The 24,270-nt window shown below is 43.1% G+C and overlaps 1 protein-coding gene across 1 annotated transcript in view; it reads right to left on the minus strand.

Annotated features, from left to right (window-relative positions):
* The window catches only part of LOC127579325 (tetratricopeptide repeat protein 28-like), a 603,896-nt gene that overhangs the window by 113,770 nt on the left and 465,856 nt on the right, over window positions 1–24,270 (minus strand). Inside the window, 1 exon segment of the mRNA XM_052032043.1 lies at window positions 22,801–22,966. Within this exon segment, the coding sequence (XP_051888003.1) occupies window positions 22,801–22,966 (166 nt within the window).

The following is a 24,270-nucleotide window of genomic DNA, read 5'->3' on the forward strand; positions in this document are numbered from 1 at the left end:
TATGTCTTTATGTCTTGCACTGTACTGCTGCCGCAATACAACAAATTTCACGATGTACATCAGTGATAATAAACTGGATTCTGATTCTGACATTTCTAGATACAGAGGGTGATAGAAGTTTAGCAGTTAATCGTTAAATTTAAATACAAGATTTTTTGAATTTATTATCTGGAATATAGGGATCACTGGTAAGGCCAGAATTTATTGCCCATTCCCAAATGTCCTTAAGAAGGCAGAAGTACCGTGGGGCGGCACGGTAGCGTAGCGGTTAGTGCAACACTATTACAGCGCCAGCGATCGGGGTTCGATTCCCGTCGCTGTCTATAAGGAGTTTGTACATTCTCCCGTGTCTGCGTGGGTTTCCTCCGGGTGCTCTGGTTTCCTCCCACATTGCAAAGACGTACGGGTAGGTCAATTTGGGTTTAAAATGGGCGGTGCGGACTCGCTGGGCCGGAAGGGCCTGTTAGCACGCTGTAAATAAAATTTTTTTAAAAAGTAAGCTATTATGTCCTTCTACTGGAGGTAATCCCACCATTCAGTGAGGAACGAAGTTCTAAGATATAGACCCAGCAAGGACGGATCAGTGATATATTTCTAAGTCAGGACAATGTGCTACTTGGAGGGAAACCTGGAAGCAACAATGTGCTACTTGGAGGGAAACCTGGAAGCGATGGTGAAACAAAATGGTACTATGCACATACATATTTTCCAATATTGTTCAGCATCAAATTGTGTGATATAGAGATCATCAAGAATTGTCAAAGAAAAAAGAGGGCTGTTCAAGTTCAACAATGAGAGACTAATCAGCAAACCTCTGCTAAACTGCAGAATGATCCCATATCCCTCAACAGCATACACTACTGCTGATTTACTAATATGTAGAAGGCAGAAGTGCATAAGAAAACCATTTAATTTCCGTTAGAGTTATGCAAGAGAACAAAGGGCCACGTGACTCTGATCATTCCACACCGACCCTCATCCCCCAGATATCAATCCAGTCAAGGTCGAAAGAAACAACATACGATTATGTTGAATTGAGTCAAAAAGTGGCACCTTGCTCAAATCAGGAAGTTGGTACAATGGCAATGACTCATTTTCCTTTGAGGAGACCAAAGGATCTCTGAAAACCTGCGAGTAGGTTAAATATAAATAATGTTTACATACAAGTCACTCTTTCTTCCCAAACGCACAAAGGCAGTGCAGTGCATGTAAATGAACTATGCATGCAGCATAGTTAGAGAGTTGAACATAACAGTTTCACGTTGCAGCAGCTCTGTGTCCTCTTGGGTTTCTCTATTACTCTGCTTTGCTTGGGTTTGAAGGAAGCATATATTATAAACCCAACACTGAGACTTGAGATCGGAATCTTGATTGACAAGCAGATGTGCTACATAATGGGAGGTGCTGTTCCTCACATATAATGTTCCTATTTAAGTGATGCCAAAGATCTCTAAAAAGCCTTCTAATATTCTAACTAAATGTCTTCACTTAACCATCAAAGAGAAATAAACTGTACATCACATTGCTGACTATGGTATACTTCTGCCTCCAAATGGTTGTTATATTTGCCCAGAAAACAACTCTTGATGTATATGGAGGAGCGATAACACCATAGGGAGGCAGTCTTTGCAATGTCACACAATCGGAGTTTCTACAAAGATCAGTACTTGTTGAGGATGGCTATTGAGCTCATTTGGCTCATCCCTGCTGAGAAATCCATGCTCCTTCAATCACAGCATCTAATGTCCACTGTATGATTATAATTTTTGACTTCTGTGCCTCTACCTTATAGACAATACAAGTACTAATTAGTCTCTGTGAGAGGAAGTACTATCTGACATTAGTCCTGAATTTGCTTAACTGCTTGTACACATCTTCTTGTTGCGGAGTCATGAATGAACTCAAAATGCCATTCTCTGGACTGTTATTTTTTTTACACCAGTAAGAACCTCTTGCACCTCTATAAGGTTCATTCAAAGTGTCAAAGAAAAAAATCAAGCCCAATTTCTTCAATTCTTCCCTCATTATTTTTCTATGACAAAAGGGATTATCTTTGTGGGACTTCTCTGGAATGTTTCAAGAGCCCTGAGGGTTTGTATTATTGATTATGAATGAGGGTCACTGATACATCTCTTTACTGATAAATTAAAGTAGCATAATCCCATTCCCTTAAGCTTGCATTTGTGAAAAATAGAGAAAATGATTTTTCCATGTTATTAACTAATGTGAGAATATTAGTCACAACCAATTGATCATAGTGATTGTGGCCACTCTACTTGTCATGTTAAATCAACCAAATTAGAATAAAGTGACAAAACACAGATAACGAGAACACTGCTTTATCAATTGTGGGAAGCAATATCATAAAATTCAATTTAGAACAATGAAAATTAATGAAAGTCAGTGAAAACATTAGGATAAACCTATAAGAATATGTCTCTTGATGATCATTTTTTTCTGAAGGCCCAAACCCAAGCTATCAGGAAACCTTCATCTCACAGCTAATCGAATTGGAAAAAAGAATGATTGAAAATTTCTATAAAATAAAAGCACAAGATTGAAACTACACAAACTAAATTATCTCCTTTGCCATTATGAATAAAAGATAAGCAGAATCTGATAAATGGACTTTAATTTACTGACATAATCACATTTAATAGCACAGAAAGAACTTCTGTATTTCAAAGTAATAGTTGAGGTTAGTGGGGCTTCAGTGTTATGAGTCAAATGGTGTTAAAATGCACAATTCGTACAATTCCTTAAGGACTGAGATCTTAGCAATTTTGCAAAGAGCTACTGTTTTCATCCCACTGTAGGAATGAAATTCAACCAGCTAGGTTACTTTGAGCTCATCAGTTGCCCCAGGCTACTGTCCACAGACATTAGACAATGGCCTGTGTGTCCAACCTGCCGGTCCAGGTGAGGTGGAGCACTGGGGCAAAGGAAGAAAAATGATAAATTGGAGCAAAAAACGAACTGCTGAAGGGATTCAGTGGGTCAATCAGCATCCGTGGAGACAGAGAGATAGTCAACGTTTTGGGTCGAGACCCTGTAAGAGTTCCTCCAGCAGTTTGTTTGTTGCTCCAAATCCCAGGATCTGCAGCCTCTTGTGTCTCCAGACAATAAACTGGGTTGTTTCTTGCTAACCATGCCCTTGCAATTATGTATGACATTCCACAACGTCGATGGTCTTTCCTTGTGTGTATGAGCGCAATAAGAGGGATAGTCATGTCCCATAAATACTTTGATTTCACTATTGTCCTGCTCCTATATGGTTTTTACACAAATGCATTATGTAGGCTCGTGCTTGCACACATTTACACACAAGCCAATGAGTGTAACTGTCTGAAGATGGCACCTGACGGAACATCAGTATGTATTCCAACCCTTATGTAACAACAAATATAGCTTTTAATTCACATCTCTAACATAATTTAACATATGGCAAGCTTATCTTCATGGCTAGCAGAACAGTCAGGAAGTCATGTTGCAGTTGTGTAAAACTTTGGGTGGGCTGCACTTGGAGTATTGCGTGCAGTTCTGGCCACCCCATTACAGGAAGGATGTGGAGGCTTTGGAGAGGGTTCAAAAGAGGTTTACCAGGATGCTGGCTGTATTAGAGGGTGTTAGCTATAAGGAGAGATTGGACAAACTTGGATTGTTTTTACTGGAACATCGGGGAGACCTGATAGAAGTTTAAGTGGCAACAGATAGGGTAGACAGCCAGAGTCTTTTCCCCAAGGTAGAAACGTTGAATTCTAGAGGGCATAGCTTTAAGCTGAGATGGAAAGTTTAAAGGGTATGGACAGGGCATTTTTTTTTTACACAGAGAGTGGTAGGTGCCTGGAACGCACCACCAGGGGTAGTAGAGGAAACAGATATGATAGCAGCATTCAAGAGGCTCTTAGATAGGCACGTGAATTTGCAAGAAATGAAGGGATACGGATCATATGCAGGCAGCAGTGATTAGTTTAATTCAGCATCATGCTCAGCACAGACATCATGGGCTGAAGCGTCTGTTCCTGTGCTGTACTGTTCTATGATCTATATTAAAATACAACAAGACACTTCCCTGTACTGACTATCAAACAAAATTTGACACTGAACCATAAAAGAAATCATCACAACAGTAAAAAACATGCTCAGAGGTAGGTTTTAAGTATTCTCAAAGACGGAAGAAAGCTGGAAAGATGGAAAGATTTATAGAAGGAATACCAAAGCTCGGGATGTTGTCAGTTTAAAAGCAAGGTCATCAATGATGGGACAACTAAAATTAGTGCAAGAGGACAAATTTGGAGGAGCATGGATATCTCAGAGTACTGTAAGGCTAGAGAAAATTAGAGTTAGTAAGGAACAAAGCAATGAAGAGATTTGTCAACAGAGACAAGAATTTTAAAGCTGAGGCACAATGAGAACAGGAGTTACTGTGGTTTAACCAGCATAGAGGTGATGGGTGAACAATACTTGGTGCAAGGTAGGGCACAGGCAGCAGAATTTTAGATGAGTTTCCACATTCCAGAGGCAGTAAGCATTTCCAGATTTTGTACAATTCACACTTATTACATTTAATATGCTTTTTTGCCTGTCTAATATCTCTTGTACCTGAACCCTGAAGGTTTTTTTCAGCTCCACACCCACATCTGCCTGGGGAAGATTATATGCAGCTGCAGGATCTGGCAGTTTTTCAAATGATAGACATTTATGTTATTGGTCTATCTGCAGTCTATCTAGAAATATTGGCATGTACATTCAGTCTTTAAGTCACTCTTTTACAGTAGTTAGAAAGGTTCATTGCATCAGATCAAATAGATAAGCTTTTCATCTGCGTGATATGAAAACTACAAATAACACTGGCACAAGTCTGCCGGACTAGGTCCAAAATGAAATGTGTTCATCACTGTGATTCATGATCATTATTGGAAATTTGTACAAAACTCCCCTTAATTTCAAACTAAATTGGGAACTTTGTTCAGAGAAATTATAAGCTGCCTTCTGGGAATTTGAAAGATGCCAGTACTGCTACAGGACTGAGGCACGATGCTGGAACAGAATAGAAAGAGCATTGTTCTGCATCTAACTGATGTTGTACTCTTTGGAATGTTTGCTGAGGCAGTGCAAAAGGCAGTTAACCCTCCCAGAGTTTGAAGTATGTTACTAACACTGAGGAAGTAAGAATGTGTTTCACTTCCCAGCACTGAACTTTGGATAAGCCCTAAAGACCTTGCTAGACACATGTCAGCATGTGAGGTACATGCTCCAATGCAACACCTTATGGAGCTGAACAGCATAGGTGTGTGCTGTGTCGCATGCACTGAAGGTAAAAGAAAACTTCAGTGGACCCTTGAAATCAGCATTGTTGGTGCTGGATGATCATACAGAAGCTGAAATACCTCTCCTCATCCTACTTCGTATTCATTGAAGTGAAAGACATCTAGCACTGGCAAAAAAAAGGTATTTTAAGTATCAAACAATTTTATACAAACATAAAATAAGTGGAAAAGAATGAGCAAAGTCAAAGAAATGAACCTGAGAATCTATGAAAGTAATAAAAATAAATGAAGAGAACATGTTCACTTTCATCATTCATGACCTTAAGATGTACCAAAGCACCTTGCCGATTATGTATTTTGAGTTGTGCTCAATGTTGTAACACAATCGTCAAATTGCATATTTTGACAATATAATCTACCTGTTGTGTTGGTTGAGGGATAAATATTGGCGAGGATGTCAAGGTTAAGTCACTCATCTTCAAAACAGTGTTTCATGACCTTTAATGCCCACCTAAACAAGCAGTTCAGTTCTGGGCGCTTCATCATAGGAAGGATGTGGAAGCTTTAGAGAAGGTGCAGAGGAGATTTAAGATAAGATTTTTTTATTAGTCATATGAACATTGAAATACACAGTGAAATGCATCTTTTGCCTAGAGTGTTCTGGGGGCAGCCCGCAAGTGTCGCCACGCTTCCAGCGCCAACATGCTGCCTGGATTAGAGAGCATGTCTTATGAGGAAAGGTTCAGCAAGCTAGAGCTTTTCTCTTTGGAGCGAAGGAGGATGAGAGGAGACTTGATAGAGGGGCATAAGATTACAAGAGGTATAGATGGAGTGGACAGCCAGCACCTTTTCCCCAGGGTGGCAATGGCCAACACCAGAGGACATCTGTTTAAGGAGAGTGGAGGGAAGTTTAGGGGAGATGTCAGAGGTAGTTTTTTGTTTAAACAGAAAGAGTGGTGGGTGCCTGGAATGCACTACCGAGGGTGGTGGTAGAGGCTGATACAATAGGGACATTTAAAAGACTCTTAGATAGGCACATGGATGAAAGAAAAATGGAGGTTATGGGCTATGTATGAGGGAAGAGTTAGATTGATCGTGGAGTAGGTTTATATAGGTCAGCACAACATCGTGGGCCGAAGGGCCTGTACTGTGCTGTACCGTTCTATGTTCACTGCAATAACTCACCTGAAAAAGCTCACCTCTCACAGTGCAGCACTCTCTAAGCATTCCAATGAAGTGTCAGTTTAGAATTTTGGTTCAAGTGTGGTATGGTATTTGTGCTCCCAAGTATCTAACACAGTGATGAAAGTGCTACCAACCAACCATGACCATCATAAGGAAGCCACTGGTGTCATTGCAAATGATTTCAAAATTTCACCCAATGTGGAAATTGCAAACAAGGTTCACTGCGATCAAAACAAAGACCCCCTGCCCATCCCCCGCCCCCCAAAAAGAATTGCAAACAGTGCATGAAATAGAAAAAGAATAAGTTTTAGGGTCCATCATTATGAGCACCAAAGACACCTGAAGAATTTGAGGTCTGATATTGCGCCAGGCTATTTTCCAGGCAACTGACATAAATGCCTCAAGCATGCTTGATGTTTCTGGTGACACAAGGGACTGCAGATGCTGGGATCTGGAGCAAAAAAGAGGCTGCTGGAGGAACACAACAGTCAGGTAGCATCTGTGGAGGGAAATGGACAGTCGACATTTCAGATCAAAATGCTTCATCTGATGTTCCTGGTGTTTTCTTGTATCTATTTCGTGGAAATTGAGTAGCCTAAATCCTTTGTCAGATCCAGTGTCCTGGAACTTTCAGAGGATGAATGCAAATTACTAAGAAGGTACCTCGTCATGACTTCACATTAAATGTTTAAGAGGAGGGATTATCGTTTCCAGCTCCAGAGCATTCTCAAGAGCCAATGCTGGCCTGCAATCACACCCAGTCCACCCCACTACTTGCATTAGGCCACTGCCAATAGGGCAAGCAACCTAACATTGATCTTACGAGCAGCTGCCTCTGAAGGCGAGATAGGCATTGATAGTATGCTTAATAAACCACGAAGTCCAATTACGGGCCAACCTCAAATCTCTTGGTTGGGGCTGCACTCCATCTGTTCTGTCATGTCAATCCCAAAAATTAGCCTAATGGGATTTCAGAGGTTCTGTAAACACATTGTTAAATCAAAACTGAAGCACTATTTAGTTTCGATCAGCATGACCCTAAGTAACTACATGGATGAAGAGGAAAGTGCACCTCTTTTTTTTGTCAAGAAGAGATATGATTATTAATATTATCAAGACTGTGATATTTCCTCAATAGCTCATTAAATAGGTACATCACCCAAAGTATTGCTAAATCCCAGCAAGCAGAAAAGTAGCAAGTTTTCAATGGGTTAAATGATTTCAGCAGCAGCAGCAATCAGCCTCACTATCCATAAACTAAAGGTGGGGGGGGGGGAAGCGAAATTAGATGTAATTTTGAATTCTAATCACTATGCAATGGTTCCAACTGGTAAGTGTGCATGTATAAATATCAAATGAGGATACGACTGGACTCTGCTATGATGGCCTCTAGCCCAAACAGCTGAGCTCACAAATGATTTGGATGAGGCACTACAGAGATGATGTTTCACTGTGCAGTCATTCTGCATAAGGATATAAGTAAATACAAGATAATTTCATCTCTACAAGATGTCTGCCATTTTCCAAGGCTTTATATGCTGGATCAGAAGGGAAAAGCAACACAAATTTGAACTAAAAAAAAAATCTTTTGTTGTGGAGATGAAGATGAATTGACAAAGGTCCACTTGTGGCAACCCACTTTCGATGCAGGCGGACCGGATCGGAAAACGGTGCGCGTGTCGGCAGAGAGGCCAGCCACAAAATGGCGCTGGGCCGCCTTCTTCACCAGCGAGGGGAGAAAGCCCACACGCGGGAAGAGGTTTCGGTGACACACCTCTGACGTCATTACTGCCCGGACAGGGCAGGAACTTAACTGCTTAAAGCCAGCGCAGCAAAGTTCGGAATAAACCAGTCTCGAGTGCAACCTACAGACTGCGTGTCATTATTTCTAGCTCAGTGCGTAGCCCATCGCTACATTGGTGACCCGACAGTCCAAACAGGATTTGGACCGAGGATGATCGACTCTTCCTCTGTTCACGGTTTCGCTAAAACTGCCAACCTTCTGGACGTTGCGACCACGCCTGTGGTTTGACCAAGCAGAGGCCCATTTCCAGATTTGGCAGATATCTTCTGATTCCAAGCGTTACTATTACGTGGTGAGCTCCCTTGACCAGGAGACAGCCACCCAGGTTGAGGATTTCATACAGTCGACCCCGGAGGAAGGCAAATATACAGTATTCAAAATGCTGCTCAAAAGTACCTTCGGCCTCTCACAGCGGGAGTGAGGTGCCCGCTTGCTGCACCTGGACGGTTTGGGAGACAGGCCACCATCAGCATTAATGAACGAGATGCTGGCGCTGGCTGAAGGAGACAAGCCCTGCCTCATGTTCGAGCAGGCGTTCCTAGAGCAGCTGCCCGAGGACATACGTCTGCTACTGGCCGATGCAGATTTCAGTGACCTCGGAAGGTGGTAGCCCGCGCAGACATGCAATGGAAAGCCAAGAGGGAAAGCGGGGTGTCCGTTGGACAGATTACCAAGCCGCGTGCCCAACGGCAGGCCAGACCAGGCCCGGCAACAGAGCACACACAACCCAGAGGCAGGAGTGAGAAGGCCAATGTACAGTGGTGTTTCTACCACCAGCAGTGGGGCACAGAAGCCCACCGGTGTTGCCCGCCCCGCGAGTTCCCGGGAAACGCCAAGGCCAGCTGCCACTAATGACTACAGCGGCTGGCCACCAGGACAGTCTCTTGTACGTGTGGGACAAACAGTCGGGATGCCGCTTCTTGGTCGACACCAGAGCAAAAATCAGTGTCTTATCCCCGACGGGGTACGACACCCACAACAGGGAGCCGGGAGCCACCCTGAGGGCCGCAAATGACAGCACGATACGGACCTACAGCACCCGCACAGTGCAGCTACAGTTCGGCACCAGCCGGTTCATGTGGGACTTCACACTGGCCGCCGTGGCCCAACCACTCCTGGGGGCGGACTTCTTGCGAGCTCACAGCCTACTGGTCGACTTGCACGGGAAAAGACTGGTCCGTGCCAAGACTTTCCAGACGTTCTCCCTGGGCGAAGCCAAGTTGCCGGCCCCACACCTGGACTCCATCACGCTGTTGGACAACGAATTCACCAGAATCCTGGTGGACCTCCCATCAGTTCTGGCACCACAGTTCACAGCAGCCATACCCAGACACGGAGTACAGTACCACATTCCGACCAAGGGACCACCCCTCCATGCCCGCACATGACGGCTTCCCCCAGACAAGCTCCGCCTGGCGAAGGAGGAGTTCAAGAGGATGGAGGAATTGGGGATCGTACGGAGGTCCGACAGCCCATGGTGCCCAAAGCAGCTGGGGGCTGGAGACCACGTGGTGACTACCACAGACTGAACGAGGCTACAATCCCAGACCACTACCCCGTGCCGCACATACAGGACTTTGCAGCAAACCTGCACGGGGCAAGCGTCTTTTCCAAAGTGGACCTCGTCCGGGGATACCATCAAATCCCGGTACACCCTGAAGACATCCCCAAGAGAGCACTCATCACCCCGTTCAGCCTGTTCGAGTTCCTCTGAATGCCGTTCGGCCTGAAGAATGCCCCACAGACGTTTCAGCGGCTAATGGATGCGGTGGGACACGACCTGGACTTCGCGTTCATCTATTTGAACAACATCCTCATAGCCAGCAGTAATCATCAGGAGCATCTGTCCCACCTCCGCCAGCTCTACTCCCGGCTGAGTGATTTTGGCCTCACGATCAACTTGGCCAAATGCCAGTTCAGACTCATCGACTTCCTGGGCCACAGGATTACCAAAGACAGGGCAACACCCCTGCCCACCAAGGTAGACGCGACCTGCCACTTCGCCCGGCCCAACTCAGTCAAAGGCTTGCATGAGTTCATTGGTATGGTCAACTTCTACCGCCGTTTCCTCCCCTCAGCAGCCTGTGTCATGCGCCCTTTGCTCACCCTGATGTCGGGTAAAGGCAAGGACATTACTTGGGATGAAGAGGCTGCGGCCGCTTTCGTTAAAGCCAAGGAAGCCTTGGCAGACGCCGCGATGCTGGTGCATCCCAGAATGGACGTTCCAACCGCCCTCACAGTGGACGCATCCAACACGGCAGTCGGTGGGGTGCTGGAGCAACTCATCGAGGGGCACTGGCGACCCCTGGTGTTCTTCAGCAGGCACCTGCGGCAACCCGAACTCAAGTACAGTGTTTTCGACCGGGAGCTGTTGGCACTATATCTGGCAATCCAACATTTCAGGTATTTCTTAGAGGGCAGGCCGTTCACGGACCAGAAACCGTTGACCTTCACGTTCACGAAGGTGTCTGATCCCTGGTCGGCCCGCCAGCAGCGACATCTGAGTACACGACGGACATCCAGCATGTCTCGGGAAAGGACAACGTCGTGGCAGACACACTCTCCAGACCAGCTATCCAGGCCCTGTCCCGGGGATGGACTATGCAACAGGCAGAGGCGCAGCAGGCAGACGATGAGACGCCCAGCCACAGGACCTCAGTCTCGGGTTTGCAGCTGCAAGACTTCCTAGTAGGTCCAGGTGGGAGCACCCTCCTGTGCGACGTGGCTACCGGCCAACCTTGCCCCATCGTCCCGGCAGCGGCGAGTTTTCGACTCCATACACGGCTTGGCGCACCCATCTATCAGGACAACCGCCCGGATGGTCTCCAGCAGGTTCATGTGGCATGGACTTCGCAAACAGGTCAGCGAATGGGCCAAAACACGCGTGCAGTGTCAAGCAGCCAAGGTAACAGCGGCACACCAACGCCCCACGGCAGTAATTCGAACCCATCTGCCAGAGGTTCAACCACATTCATGTGGATGTTGTGGGGCCCCTGCCAGTGTCACGAGGAGTGTGGTACCTCCTAACTATGGTAGACCGGTTCACGAGATGGCCAGAGGCAGCCCTGCTCACTGACACCACTGCTAATTCCTGTGCCCAAGCACTGATTGCAACCTGGGTAGCACAGTTCAGGGTACCGGCCCACATTACCTCCGACAGAGGTGCCCAGTTCACCTCCAGCCTGTGGTCGGCTGTGGCCAGCCTGTTGGGAGCACGGTTACACCACACAACTGCCTACCACCCACAGTCGAATGGACTAGTGGAACGTTTCCACCGTCACTTGGTCGGCTCTCATGGCCCGCCTGAAAGGGCCTAACTGGGCGGACAAGCTTCCCTGGGTCCTGCTTGGAATCCGCACAGCACCCAAAGAGGATCTGCACACCTTGTGGGCCGAGCTGGTGTACGGTGCACCCCTGGTCATCCCAGGAGAGTTCATACCAGCCCCAAGAGGGCAGGAGGAAGAACCCGCGGCAGTCCTGGACAGACTACGCGAGAGGCTCAGCAACCTGGCCCCCATACCGACTTCAGGGCACAGGCAGATCCCGACCTGCATGCCCAAAGACCTGCAGAACTGTAACTTTGTATTTGTATGAAGGGGCGCACACCGTACACTGCTACAGCGGCCGTACGAGGGGCCATTCAAGGTGCTCAGGAACAATGGGTCCATGTACGTTCTATACATTGGGGGGCAAGAGGAGGTTTTCATGGTGGACCGGCTCAAACCGGCCCACGTGGACTGGCTCAAACCGGCCCACGTGGACTTGGCACAGCTGGTCGAGGTTCAGGCTTCACGACGCAGAGGCAGACCTCCCAAACAGCGACTGATCCAGACTGTGGACTTTGGGGGGTGTAACACCAGTTCTGGTGGGGGGGGGAGGTTATGTGGCGACCTACTTTCAACACAGGCGAACTGGGTCAGAAAACGGCACGTGCATCGGCAGAGAGGCCAGCCACAAAATGGTGCCCGGGCCTTCTTCACCAGCGAGGGGAGAAAGCCCACACGCGGGAAGAGGTTTTGGTGACGCACTCCTGACGTCATTGCCGCCCACAGAGGGCAGGAACTTAACTGCTTAAAGCCAGCACAGCAAAGTTCGGAATAAACCAGTCTCGAGTGCAACCTACAGACTGCGTGTCATTATTTCTAGCTCAGTGCGTAGCCCATCGCTACATACTCAAGACACACTTTTATTGGTGTAACTTTAGCTGCAGTTGGAAAAAGATTATAAATGCTCCCACATCTTAGAACAGGCAAAGGAATGATCCTTTAATATCAGAGGATTAGTATGATAGTTATTTTGAAATTCAACCATTTGATTAATGTGCACAGCATGCCCCTTTGAAGAATTTTCATGCATGGCAGACTTTAACTTCTTGGATACCATATGTGTGCATAAGACAAGAGAGACTATTAAATCAAAAGAATCTTCAGAGCCAATAAAAGTAATCTGCTTTCAAGTGAGGTCCTGTGAAGTATTACTTCAACTATTTTTTTTGTCAATTTCTCTTTCCTCCTCCGATTGTAAGTGCAGACCATTGCCTGCACTGGTATCAGACCAGTAGCTCAGCATTATGTGCAGCGAATGCCGTCAGACATTTTAACTGTGGGAAATATTACAGCCAAACCTGATTATATCTCCCTCCAAGATTTAGCATCTTGTTGACCAAACCAAGATTTTCTCCCCAATCCCAAACCATTAGCTTTCTCTGACATGCCAATGGTTCCAGTCCCGTTGCTGTCTCCTCTTGCCCTCTACTGTAATGATTACCCATGGTAGCATAGTGTTTAGGTCAGTGAACTGCAGTCAGAATCCTAGACTGTTGCCCAAGAGACAGGAATCTGAATTGCGCCATGGCAGCTGGGGAATTTAAATTGAAATAATTAAATAAATCTGGATTTTTTTTTTGGGAAAGCTAGACTCAGTAACTGCAACCACAAAACTATTGGGCTGCCATAAAAATCATCTGGTTTACAAATGTCCATTAGGGGAGGAAATATGTCACCTTTACGCAATCTGGGTTTCACGTGACCACAGACCCACTGACACAGTCAACTGTGATAGCAATGGGAAGAATTAAGTAGATCATACTTACCCCAGATTTCATTTTGTACATCGTGTATTGGGCATTAATGGTATAGGGGTAGTGGCAGGTTATCTTCCCCTCTGTCTCTCCACCTGGACCATGTTTGAGCTGCACATTGTGAGAAATGATTGAGAACAGAAAATAATTTACACTGCCCTTAAAAATTCAAAAATGCTCGGTGCTAAAAATTTTTAAAATATTAGTCACAGGTGGAGGTATTTCTAGAAAAGGTTACTTTTGTTAGAGAAAAGAAAACATATTTAAGAGGGGCATTTAGGAGACTCTTAGACGGACACATGAATGATAGAGAAATGGAGGGCTATGTGGGAGGGAAGGATTAGATAGATCTTGGAGCAGGATAAAATGTCGGCACAACATTGTGGGCCAAAGGGCCTGTACTGTGCTATAATGTTCTATATTTAAGAAATGCAAATTGCCTTACTGACACAGAAACTCGCCACTGGATCTCAGTCTGTTCAGCCATCCATCTTGTGTCAGTGGGGCGGGGGGCGGGCGGGGGGGGGGTCCGTTGTTAACAGAATAGCCACAGAAAATTATGCTACAAGTTGAGAAATCTGAAGCAAAGTCAGCAGCATCATTTACTGGGTTGGGCAACTCCTGCTCAGCTATCAGCAATGCCCGAAACTTATGCAATATCGGTTGGTACCACTTTAAGTATTTATACATATAACCAACCACTCAACGAGTCGTGATGCATTTGTTTAGTGCAGAACCTACTGAAAGCTACCTGGCCCTGTGGAATAGACACATAGTAGACAATTGCTACCTGACTCTCTGCAAGCCCTTTTAAAAATAAAGTACCTTTCTTTGTTAGTTGCAAGAGTGAGAAAAGATACTAAGGCTCTTCACAAATCTGCTCTTCAGCGTGGAACTCCTGCAGTTAACACAAGGTCTAACTGTTAATAGTATTATCACAGCTTAAAATATTAAACAAAACAATGGTGTAGTCTAGATTTTTATAAAATTAGTATTTCGAACAACTTAAATACACCTCAAATAACACATTTCAGCAAAACCTTTCTGGGATTAGAATGGGGTGGCAGGCTCGAAGGAGATGGAGTGGCATTTGGGGGCCTGTGAGTGAGATAGGCAGTACAGAAGATTGGTACTAGTTTTATTTCAGCTGAAGTGGGAATGAATCTGCCATCCTGGTAGACTGAATGACAGCATTTTCCAGCTGAGTATTCATGTATATTTATTAAGCGACTGAAATCTACAGCACAATGGATTTTCTTCTGAGTGATATCAATAAACATGACATAGCTGCCAGTTATCAGATTATCTAAAAAGCTCTTTGTATTCTGTACTTTATAATTCATCAACATGACTTGTATTAAAAAAAAATGATTTTTATGTTTTCTAAGTGTCAAGCTACGCAGTGCACAGCCATATTTTCTACACACTAAGCGATGGCAAAATAAAACATTCACAATGCATAACTGCACAGCCACTGACAGCAGGCACCTTGCTGACAGAGAGTTGTTCACCTTGTACTTTTAAGCAGCCCACAATCCCTTGTTCCTGTATTAAATGCGTTGGAAATTGAACTGAAGCCATTAATAGATTTATCCCCTGCAGTAATGCTGTCAAATTCAAGTCGTATTGTTCTACCATGACACTCAATCTGCACAAGTACTTACTGGTCTGTCAATCATTAATGCACCAGGCAAGAAGCAGTTACAAATCAGAGTTTCAATACCAAATTAATGCATTAAAGTAACATGAGTGGCAAACAATAACATTGATGAGAAAAGGGATAATCAAATATGCATTTAAGATATATTTCAAAATTGAGAAGTCAATGGGCCAGATCATCCTGGGTCCAGCCCGCTGCCTGAGCTTGTCACTCATGGATCGTGTCAACACAGACTTACTTTTTAAGGATACACAGGGATGAGCAATCTGACATTCCAGATCTGACAGGCTTCTGGCCAGGGGACCAGGCTCCAACAGGCAAATAGGTTTCTAGGTGTCATATCCTGAGGTCCTGTCCCCAACCCCCTGCCAGTTGTAACAGATGTAGTACCATCCAGTTCCTCTTAGTACAACAAATGTAACCATCATGAATTCCCAGGCCATATGCAGCTCAGAAATAAGTTTATATTATGATGCAATAATAACCCATAGAATATGTCAAGTACTATATTCAAAGCTACTCGAGACAACATAAGGAACAAGGCATCAGAAAACAGTTTGTTATTGGTTTTGCATACAAGACCAACTTTTGAGAAATGGAATATGGATTAGTGTAGTTGAAGTAAGATGAGGATTGGAAGTCATTGATCTTGGATTCATCTGCTTGAGTGATGTGTCTACAACTGTGTGATCAGAACTAAGTAATTGTAATCCCACCAAGACACACATGGTAAATGTGTAGCTGAGTGATTGGAAATGCCAGACTTGGTTTTCTACAATTTGACAGCACACTATCGGCCTGTGCATTGGAGAAAGGAGTCAACAAAACCACCTCAGCTACTGGAGTTTGAATCTAGTCACTTGCCAAATCAATGGAAGCAATGAAAGAAGTAAGTTTGTCTGGATATTGAATTGGCAAAGACTAATGAGGAGAAGAAATCAAAAGTGAAGGTACTCTTGCCTCTGGTTGGTTATTAAGGCAAAGAGGTCGACCAAATAATCAGGCCCACCAATGAGGTACCAGGAGGGTTTCTCAAAGCCTTTGGGAATTGCTGCAATCCTCCTTGCAATGAAATAATGAACTGTTTCAAGTTTCTGAGGAGTTAACAGGTAAATAGGAAAAGACTCAGTTTATATTTTACAAGTTCCTGGCTGAAATTGTAACTTCAGAGATACAGCACAGCAATAAGGCTGTTCGGTCCACCAAGTCCATGCCAACCCTTTTACCCATCTACAATAATTCTATTTGCCCACATTACGTCCATATCCTTCCATGCCTTGCCTACTTTTCTAAATGTCTCTTAAACATAGCAATTGTATCTGATTCACTACCTCCTCTGTAACAAGCTCAAAATCATGACATTGAACCTACACCGAGAGAAAATGGAACATGAGAACACCTTAGGAGGAGGTCAAGTGACCAATACAGAACTTTGCTACAACGGAAACAGCTGGAAGAGAGGTACAGTTCTGGGCAGAGTGTGGTGCAACATGTAATACCATTCCTAAGAGGTGTAAGGAATCTTGAAGAGACAAAACAAGTGTTGACAATGTAAAATCAAAGGATTGTTTTAACATTAGGTTAACACCAAAACAAAATTGAGAAATTTAAAGAATAGAAATGCATTCCAAGCAAAGACTGTTGTACTTAAAGGGAACTGTGTACCAGTCCTTGGCAGCCCATGGAACCTAGCAAATGGAATGGATAACAGTAGAGACATAGAAGCTTATAAGAGCACAGGCTCCTGCAGATGCAAGTTCTGCACTCAACAAAACACAGCTGTCAGATGAATTTGCAGATGTGTTTAAAGAAACTGGAAAGCTGGAGGGAAAAATACCATCTAGAGCAAGACAAAAAATAAGCAGCCGGTAATATATCCTCCAGGGCATGTTCCATTTGCTGTCAAAGAGAAACTGAAAGTTGAGCTTGAAAGCCTAATAGAAGTAGAGATCGTCATACCAGTAGATATTCCTACTCCTTGGCTATCAAACTTGGTGCATGTGGATAAAGCAAACAAGCTGAGGGACTGTTTGGAGGCTTGCAAATCTGAGTAAGGTACTGAAGAAGCACCACTATCCCATGAAGATAATTGAAGATATCCTGCCACATCTGAGCAGACAAAAATCTTCCTGTGCAACTCGCCAAGAATGGATTTTGGCAAGTGGAGCTGAACAGTTGGAGTTCATTTCTAACTACTTTCAACATATCCTTTGGGTGATATTTGTGGCTGAAGATGTCTTTCAATGCACCTGAAGAGTTTCTGTGAGGACTGGATCAGGCATTTCAAGGATGTGCTGACATAACAGATGATATTCTTGCCTTTGGAGAAGAGGAGATTGTTGGAAAGGCAGAGACTAACAGAAAAATGAGGAAAATAACATACAGCGCAACATGTAGAAATGGAAGTTCAAACTGAAGGCAGTTTCCTAAGGTCACGACAGAGAGGCAAAAACCAGATCCATCAAAGGAGAAGGCTGTGACGGAAATGCCAAGAATGAAAATTTTACTGGGAACCAATGTAAGATGTGCATTGCAGAACTGTGCATACCTTCCTGGAGGAAAGAGTTCAAAGACATGCAGTATTGCTCCAAGTCACTGAGGCAGAAGCTATGGCAAGATACAACACTGGGAGAATTGTATTCAGTTGTTTTGAAATAGCCAGAGAAAGAGCAGGAGGTCCCACATTTGAGATGAGCTCAGCACTTTTGAGGGATTGCTTTTCAGAGGTGAAACCATGATGGTACAAAATCCTTGAGGGGAGAAATGTTAGAGTGCTAGGAGAGAACACCTATTTGATGAGAGCTGTACTGTACTGACCTAGAATGAATGCAAAACGTGAATATTTTATACACAAATGGGAAACAAAAATAGAAAATGTTAAAAAAGCTCAGCAGTTAAGGCAACATTTTGGATCTGCAACCCTTCATCAGAACATCTCTTTCCGCAGATGCTGCCTGACCTGCTGAGTTTTTCCAGTTTTTGTTTCAAATTTCCAAAATCTGCAGTTATTTTTGATTTTCATTCAAAAATGTGACGTGTATGGATCTGCAGAGGCAAGATAACAGAAAGAGCCCTTGCTTGAACACCAAAGTGCCAGGTAGGCTTTGGGCAAAGGGAATAGCAGATCTTTTCAAATATGAGGTCAAAAGCTACCCGACTATGGTCAATTATTTTTACAACTGTCTGGAAATGGACTACCTTGATTCAGCCACATCGCTGGCTGTCATTCATAAGCTGAAGGCTGAGCTTGTCAGGAACAGTACTCCAGACAAGGCTATAACAGACAACGCTCACTGTTTCCTGCAGGTGAGTTTGCAAATTCTGCAGCTAAGTGAGAATTCACACATGGAGCACTGGAGAATCCTGTAAAGACAGCCAAGCTGTGTCTGCAAAAGGCAGAAGCAGCATGCACAGATGCACACCTTAGTCTCTTGACATTTCAATAGACACCATTACTTTGTCCATCAAGGAACATGAACCACCAAACCAGAACAACAATGCCAGCTGTCAGACTTCTTTTCAATAGACTTTTTTTAAAAAAATCTGCTACTGAATGCTTCTAATCATCAGAGATCCTTGAAAATTATTCAAACAAATTTAAATAATTAAAACAAAATTTTAAAAACTGAAAATAATAGAAATGTAATTGAAATACACTAAGATATTAAAAACAGTAAAATAAGTCAAGCACTTAGTTGCACTAACTTCACCCGACAGGGAAGACAATTTGGGGTCACTGCTCACCTGCCGGTACTCTGGGACACAAAGGTGAGAGCCAGATAGAAATGACATTTGGATCCTCTCTTCAGCACATCAGTTCTCCGCCACTGGGCTCAATGGTAAGTTCCAGGAGCACAGCATATGGTCTAATGCACTGGCATCTGATCTCCAACTCACCTCAGGGTTCTGCCATTCACCACACGAGTGAAGTCCAGAGTGCACTGAGCCATGAACTGCTGATAGCCAGCAGTTGCATATCAGTCAGCACAGCGTGGGGCATTTTCTCACTGGCTCCTAACCTGAAGTTGAATATGTGAAAGCACCTGCTAATCTGTAAACCTCTCTGACTGATACCAATTAATGTCTAATTGACTTGAGGATATAAAGCAATAAACCTTGATAGTTTCAAAAAGGATCAGCCATCTGAAGCTCCACCTTAGCTGCCAAATAAATACACCATACATTACTTGGTTTATCGCGCCTATACTGTGGAGCAGTCCATCATCTGACATATGAGCAATATCATGAGGGATTCCATAGTATTCCTAATAAAAAAAGAAAGTGGGAATAAGAAAAAGCAATTTAACCCACACAGCTCACCTCATATTTCAGGTCAGTATTCAGGATTCTTTTCCTTTCCCTCGTGCCTTGGGATCATGAGTTATGAACCTATCCAGTCCTATAATTTAAGTAATTTAAGCTTGATACGCACTGACTATTTTGCACATATGTCAAGTATGAAAGCTCTCTACACCAATGAACTCTCTCATTTATTCCTGAACATGTCAGATCTCAGGCTATTGTGCAAGCAACATGGTTTGTCACTCTCTTTGATTTTAAGATTGTGAGCTGCATTTGCCTGCTCCAAATGTCAAAGAACATGTATCTTCCAGCAGACTCTCACTCTGAGAATACCTTGATTCCAAAACACCCTCCATTTAGGGAGTACTTAGCAGTAATTAGCCCACACTCAATGAACAATCAGCTTCCATCAGAGTTGGACAATCTTGAGTGCTGAGCATTCACCAGGGTTCTTAATGGCGAGGGACTAGGTCTACAGAGAAGCTAATAGATTTGTATGTCCAGGTACACAAATCATTAAAAGCTGATGCACAGGCATAAAAAGTAATCAACAAGGTTAATGGAATATTGGCCCTCATCTCATGGGGGCTGGAATATGAAGGGTAGGAAATTATTGTTCAGCTGTACACAGCATTGCTTAGACCCTTCAATTGCATTCAATTTTGAGCACTTAATCTCAGGAAGAATGCACTGGACTTGAAAAAGGTACAGCATAAATTCACCAGAATTATATTAGGGCTTAAAAGATTAAATCATGATGACACATTACATTCAATTTGGTTTGTATCCAACAGAGTTTAAAAGGTTGAAGGGTGATTTAATTGAGGTGTTAAAATGATAAACCAATTGGACAGGATACTTACAAAGAAACCATTGGTAGGAGTAAACAGAACAATGAAGAATTATCCTAAATTAGAGCAAGGCTCGTCAGGAGTGAAATCTTTCAATGCTGTATACAATACAATGAAATAGATTTTTTTTAAATTGGGTTTCCAATTACTTCAAGCTTCACATAAGTACAGACGCCTTCATTTCACTGCTCAGCTTCTTTGTGCGTTCAGGTGTTTTTTTCAGATCTAACCCAATGTAACTGTGAATGCTAAACAATTCAGCTCATTACTTCCAATTTGATTTCTTTAAAGCAGATCAATACTGTCAATTAAAAAAAACACAAAATAAAAACAAAATTACAATTTGAATAAAAATCCTGAGTGACGATCCACATCGTCCTTTATGCTCTGTATCAAGCATCGGCTCTTCCCAAGACATCGGCAATCCATATCTATAAATCCTTGTAATGTGCTCCGATTCTGTTAAGCATGTGGTCAGTTGCTAAAGTGGATTTAATAGTGAAACATGAATTGAAGCATAGCAGAACCATGTCATTTTTTTTTGTATTAGTCTCTCGACATCGCAGCTAGCAACCCAAGAATACATGATTAGGCTAAGATGCCTGTAAGACAAGCCCATGTGGATGCATAATTTATTTCTTTACACTTTTGTTGGTGGTTTTGGCACAGGGAAGATACCTGAAAAACAATGAAACTGCAGCATTCTGCATTCAATCCACGCTGTTCACTGTGGCCCCTTCACTCCCTATCCCACCCGACCATTCCAATTCTCCACCCAGTAGCTTCTCATATACCAGCATGTCTACTGTATCAAAGATTTTACGCAAAGATCCCCACCAAAAATACTGAACTGAAGGCAGTATTTTTGTCCAGTGCTCTGGGAGCTATGATGATTAGTAATTTTGCAAGAGTTGTGGGAAATAAGAGTGAATGCCCTCTTTTAACATGGTGGCGAATTCTTCCACTCTGAGTTGATCACCTCTGGTATGATTCAGATCATGCATTTTGTTTCACAAATAAATCAGCTTGGGTTAAGAGCAACGCCACATGCAGCAATGAACTGGTGCAGAAAATCCTGGATTCAATTACTTCTCTGTAGTTGAATTGAGCCAGAGCTGCAGCTTGTGCAGTATAACTGGTTTTAGAACCCCTGAGCTAGAGGTGCAAAAATCAGGTAAGATTCTTACATTTGACTGCCATGCAGTGAATACTGTTAAATAAAATGCCAGGTCCACCAGTAGCCAACGTTACCCCAAAACAATGATACACAACACACAGTAAAATATCCAACTAACACTCACTATCCAGGTTCAGACAGAGTGATGTCTTGAAAGGGGCAATGGAAAGCAGACAAGGTTAAATGCTTATATCAGAGGAAGAAAGAAATGGTAGAAAACTAAAAAATATATGTATCCAGTGCCACAGTACCATAAGGACAGCATGTAGTCAACAGAGCAATTATAAAATTGCAACACGTCAAGTGCCTGCTTTGCCCTCCGCTTCTTTGCTGATGTGCAATCAAAGTGGAAGAGATTCTGAACAAAGAAATACCACTCTGCCAGTTGTATCAATAGAAAATGTATTGTTCCTCCACCCATATAATTTTCTATTCTCCTTAATATATACAGTATCTATTCCTTGCTAACTATTACTTCATGGGAAGCAAGACATTCTTATACCTTCTACATTTTTTTAAAAGATATCTTTATCAGTCACATGTACATCGAAACACACAGTGAAATACATCTTCTGCATAGAGTCTTCTGGGGGCAGCCTGCAAGTGTCGCCACGCTTCCGGCACCAACATAGCATGCCCACAACTTCCTAACCCGTACGTCTTTGGAATGTGGGAGGAAACTGAAGCACCCAGAGGAAACTCACTCAGACACAGGGAGAACGTACAAATTCCTTACAGACAGCGGCCGGAATTGAACCCGGGTTGCTGGCACTGTAATAACATTATGCTAACCGCTACACTACCGTACAACAATAGCAATATCACCTACAAGTCTAATTCAGCTCTCACATAACAATATCACACACATATACTTCAAGAAGTTTTACAAGATAATGGTCGGGATTGGGAATTTCGAATTTTCCGATATTTTTCTGTTTTGGGGACTGTATTCCAAAATTCAATTCATTTATCTGCAAAAAACTGCAAACCATGTGGCTTTAATGCCTTCTTTCAAAGATTGACTGATTTACCTGATTAGTTAAAAGACCTTATTTCAAATTCAATGTGGCAAAGCTCCAGAAATAAAGCAGGAGGAGAAGCTGCATTAGTAGGCTTTGTGGACAAAGTGCAGTATTGGATGAAAAAAAACATTTTTTTCTCTCCTCCACTCATGTGCTTTTATTGCACTTTAATATTTAATGCTTCACGAAAAAGAAAATCAAACTGTAACACATAGCAGAGCAAAGACTGAAACAAATGCCAATGATACAACTCTTTACAACAGTAACTGCAAGGCCTGTCATTCAGTAATTTTAATGATCTTAAACACTGTCGCAGTCCATAATAAAGCATGTTGCATCTGTCTATAATCTTCATTCTGTCTCTGCAAGAAGCAAATCAGGAATGACATTTTAAACAGAAAGAGGATATCAAAATCAATAAGAACCCTTCAAAGAAATGCAAACTTTACCTGGTATAGTAGGAATCAATGCCAAGTGCTTCTCGAACATTGGTCACGTACTGCTCGAGAGTAGAGAAGCTGGATGTCTGCAGGTTGATGCTACTGGTTTCATTAAAATCATTGTTGTTTTCTGCCAGACCATCACCCAAATAGCATTCATGAAATTTTAATATCCCTGCATGAAGACACAGAAAGAGAGGAATTCATATGGAGCATTACTGCAAGTAGCAGAGAGCTAGAATCATAAATTACACTGCCAAGAGCATTCAGAACACTATTTAACTGTTGGACTGGACTCTGGATAAGCTGGAAGAGCCAACCATTGGTTTTAAACTGAACAAACTGGTTTCAATTTGTGGTTTGTAATTTTGATCACTGTAAACAGGACAGAAAAGGTGATTGTTGACTAATAGTTAACAAAACTGAGAACCAGTGATTTTTGGTTGAAATATTTTGCCGGATAGTACAGGTTTGAACTAACAAGGGATTTTCACACAATCCTTGCAGTTAAAATATGACAAGAATTGGACAATAAAATGGTGCAAAAGAGTCTTCTATTTTAAAAACTGCCCTCAGCTCAAAACAGCACACTTCCCCATTGCATCAGTATTTTTGATAGGATGTAACTGAAGAGCATGGGAGGTAACCAGAGGGAAGTCATGAGAGATGCCATTACCTGGAAGTAAAGAATGAATGAATATGGAGAACGAGGAATAGGGAGAGGAGCTGGATTGAAAGCTGGTACAGACTCGAAATGGGTAAATGGCATCTTTCTGTGCAATGAGTCTGTAAGGGGAGCCAAATAACATATGGGTCAAATGATTGCTGCAGGTTTCCTTTCTTTGAAAGATATTATCAAACCCTTTAAATTATTTTTCAATAATCACTTTTACTGATATTAATTTTCCATTTCCAATTTTTTTAAAACTTAATTCAAATTCTCAAACCATTGTAACCTGGGAGGACTTGTTAAAAATTGTGTTTATGCTACTGATCACATGTTCCAAACAAAACATCTTTTGCCTGATGGAATATTTGGAATGAAATGTAATATGTTAGCTGGGAAATTGGATTGCACAGAGCTGTTTTTGTTCAGAGCTATGCAATCCAAAGCTGATGTAACCTAGAGTAAATTGCTTTAGCACTTACGTCCAGGTGAAGTCATACCAATTGTGAAACTGGACCGGGTACATCTGATAGGGACCCATGCTCTGCAACCCACATTTTCCCAGCACCAGACATACATCTAAGAACATCAATCATCACGCAACGTTCCCAGCATAAATTGGAGCTCCCAGATCCAGAAGCAATTATCCTTTGGCAGTCACAAATAAACAAAGAGCTCTACATGGAGTTCTACATTTAGACACCACTTAAAGTGCTAATTGGTTTATAATGGGACACTTCTTAAGGCTCCTCCAAAACTCATTGCTCACTCACTTCCCGAAGAGCTCAGTCCATGCTCGACCTAACAGGGAG

Source organism: Pristis pectinata, chromosome 17 (genome assembly GCF_009764475.1).
Source record: "Pristis pectinata isolate sPriPec2 chromosome 17, sPriPec2.1.pri, whole genome shotgun sequence".
Taxonomy (NCBI): domain Eukaryota; kingdom Metazoa; phylum Chordata; class Chondrichthyes; order Rhinopristiformes; family Pristidae; genus Pristis; species Pristis pectinata.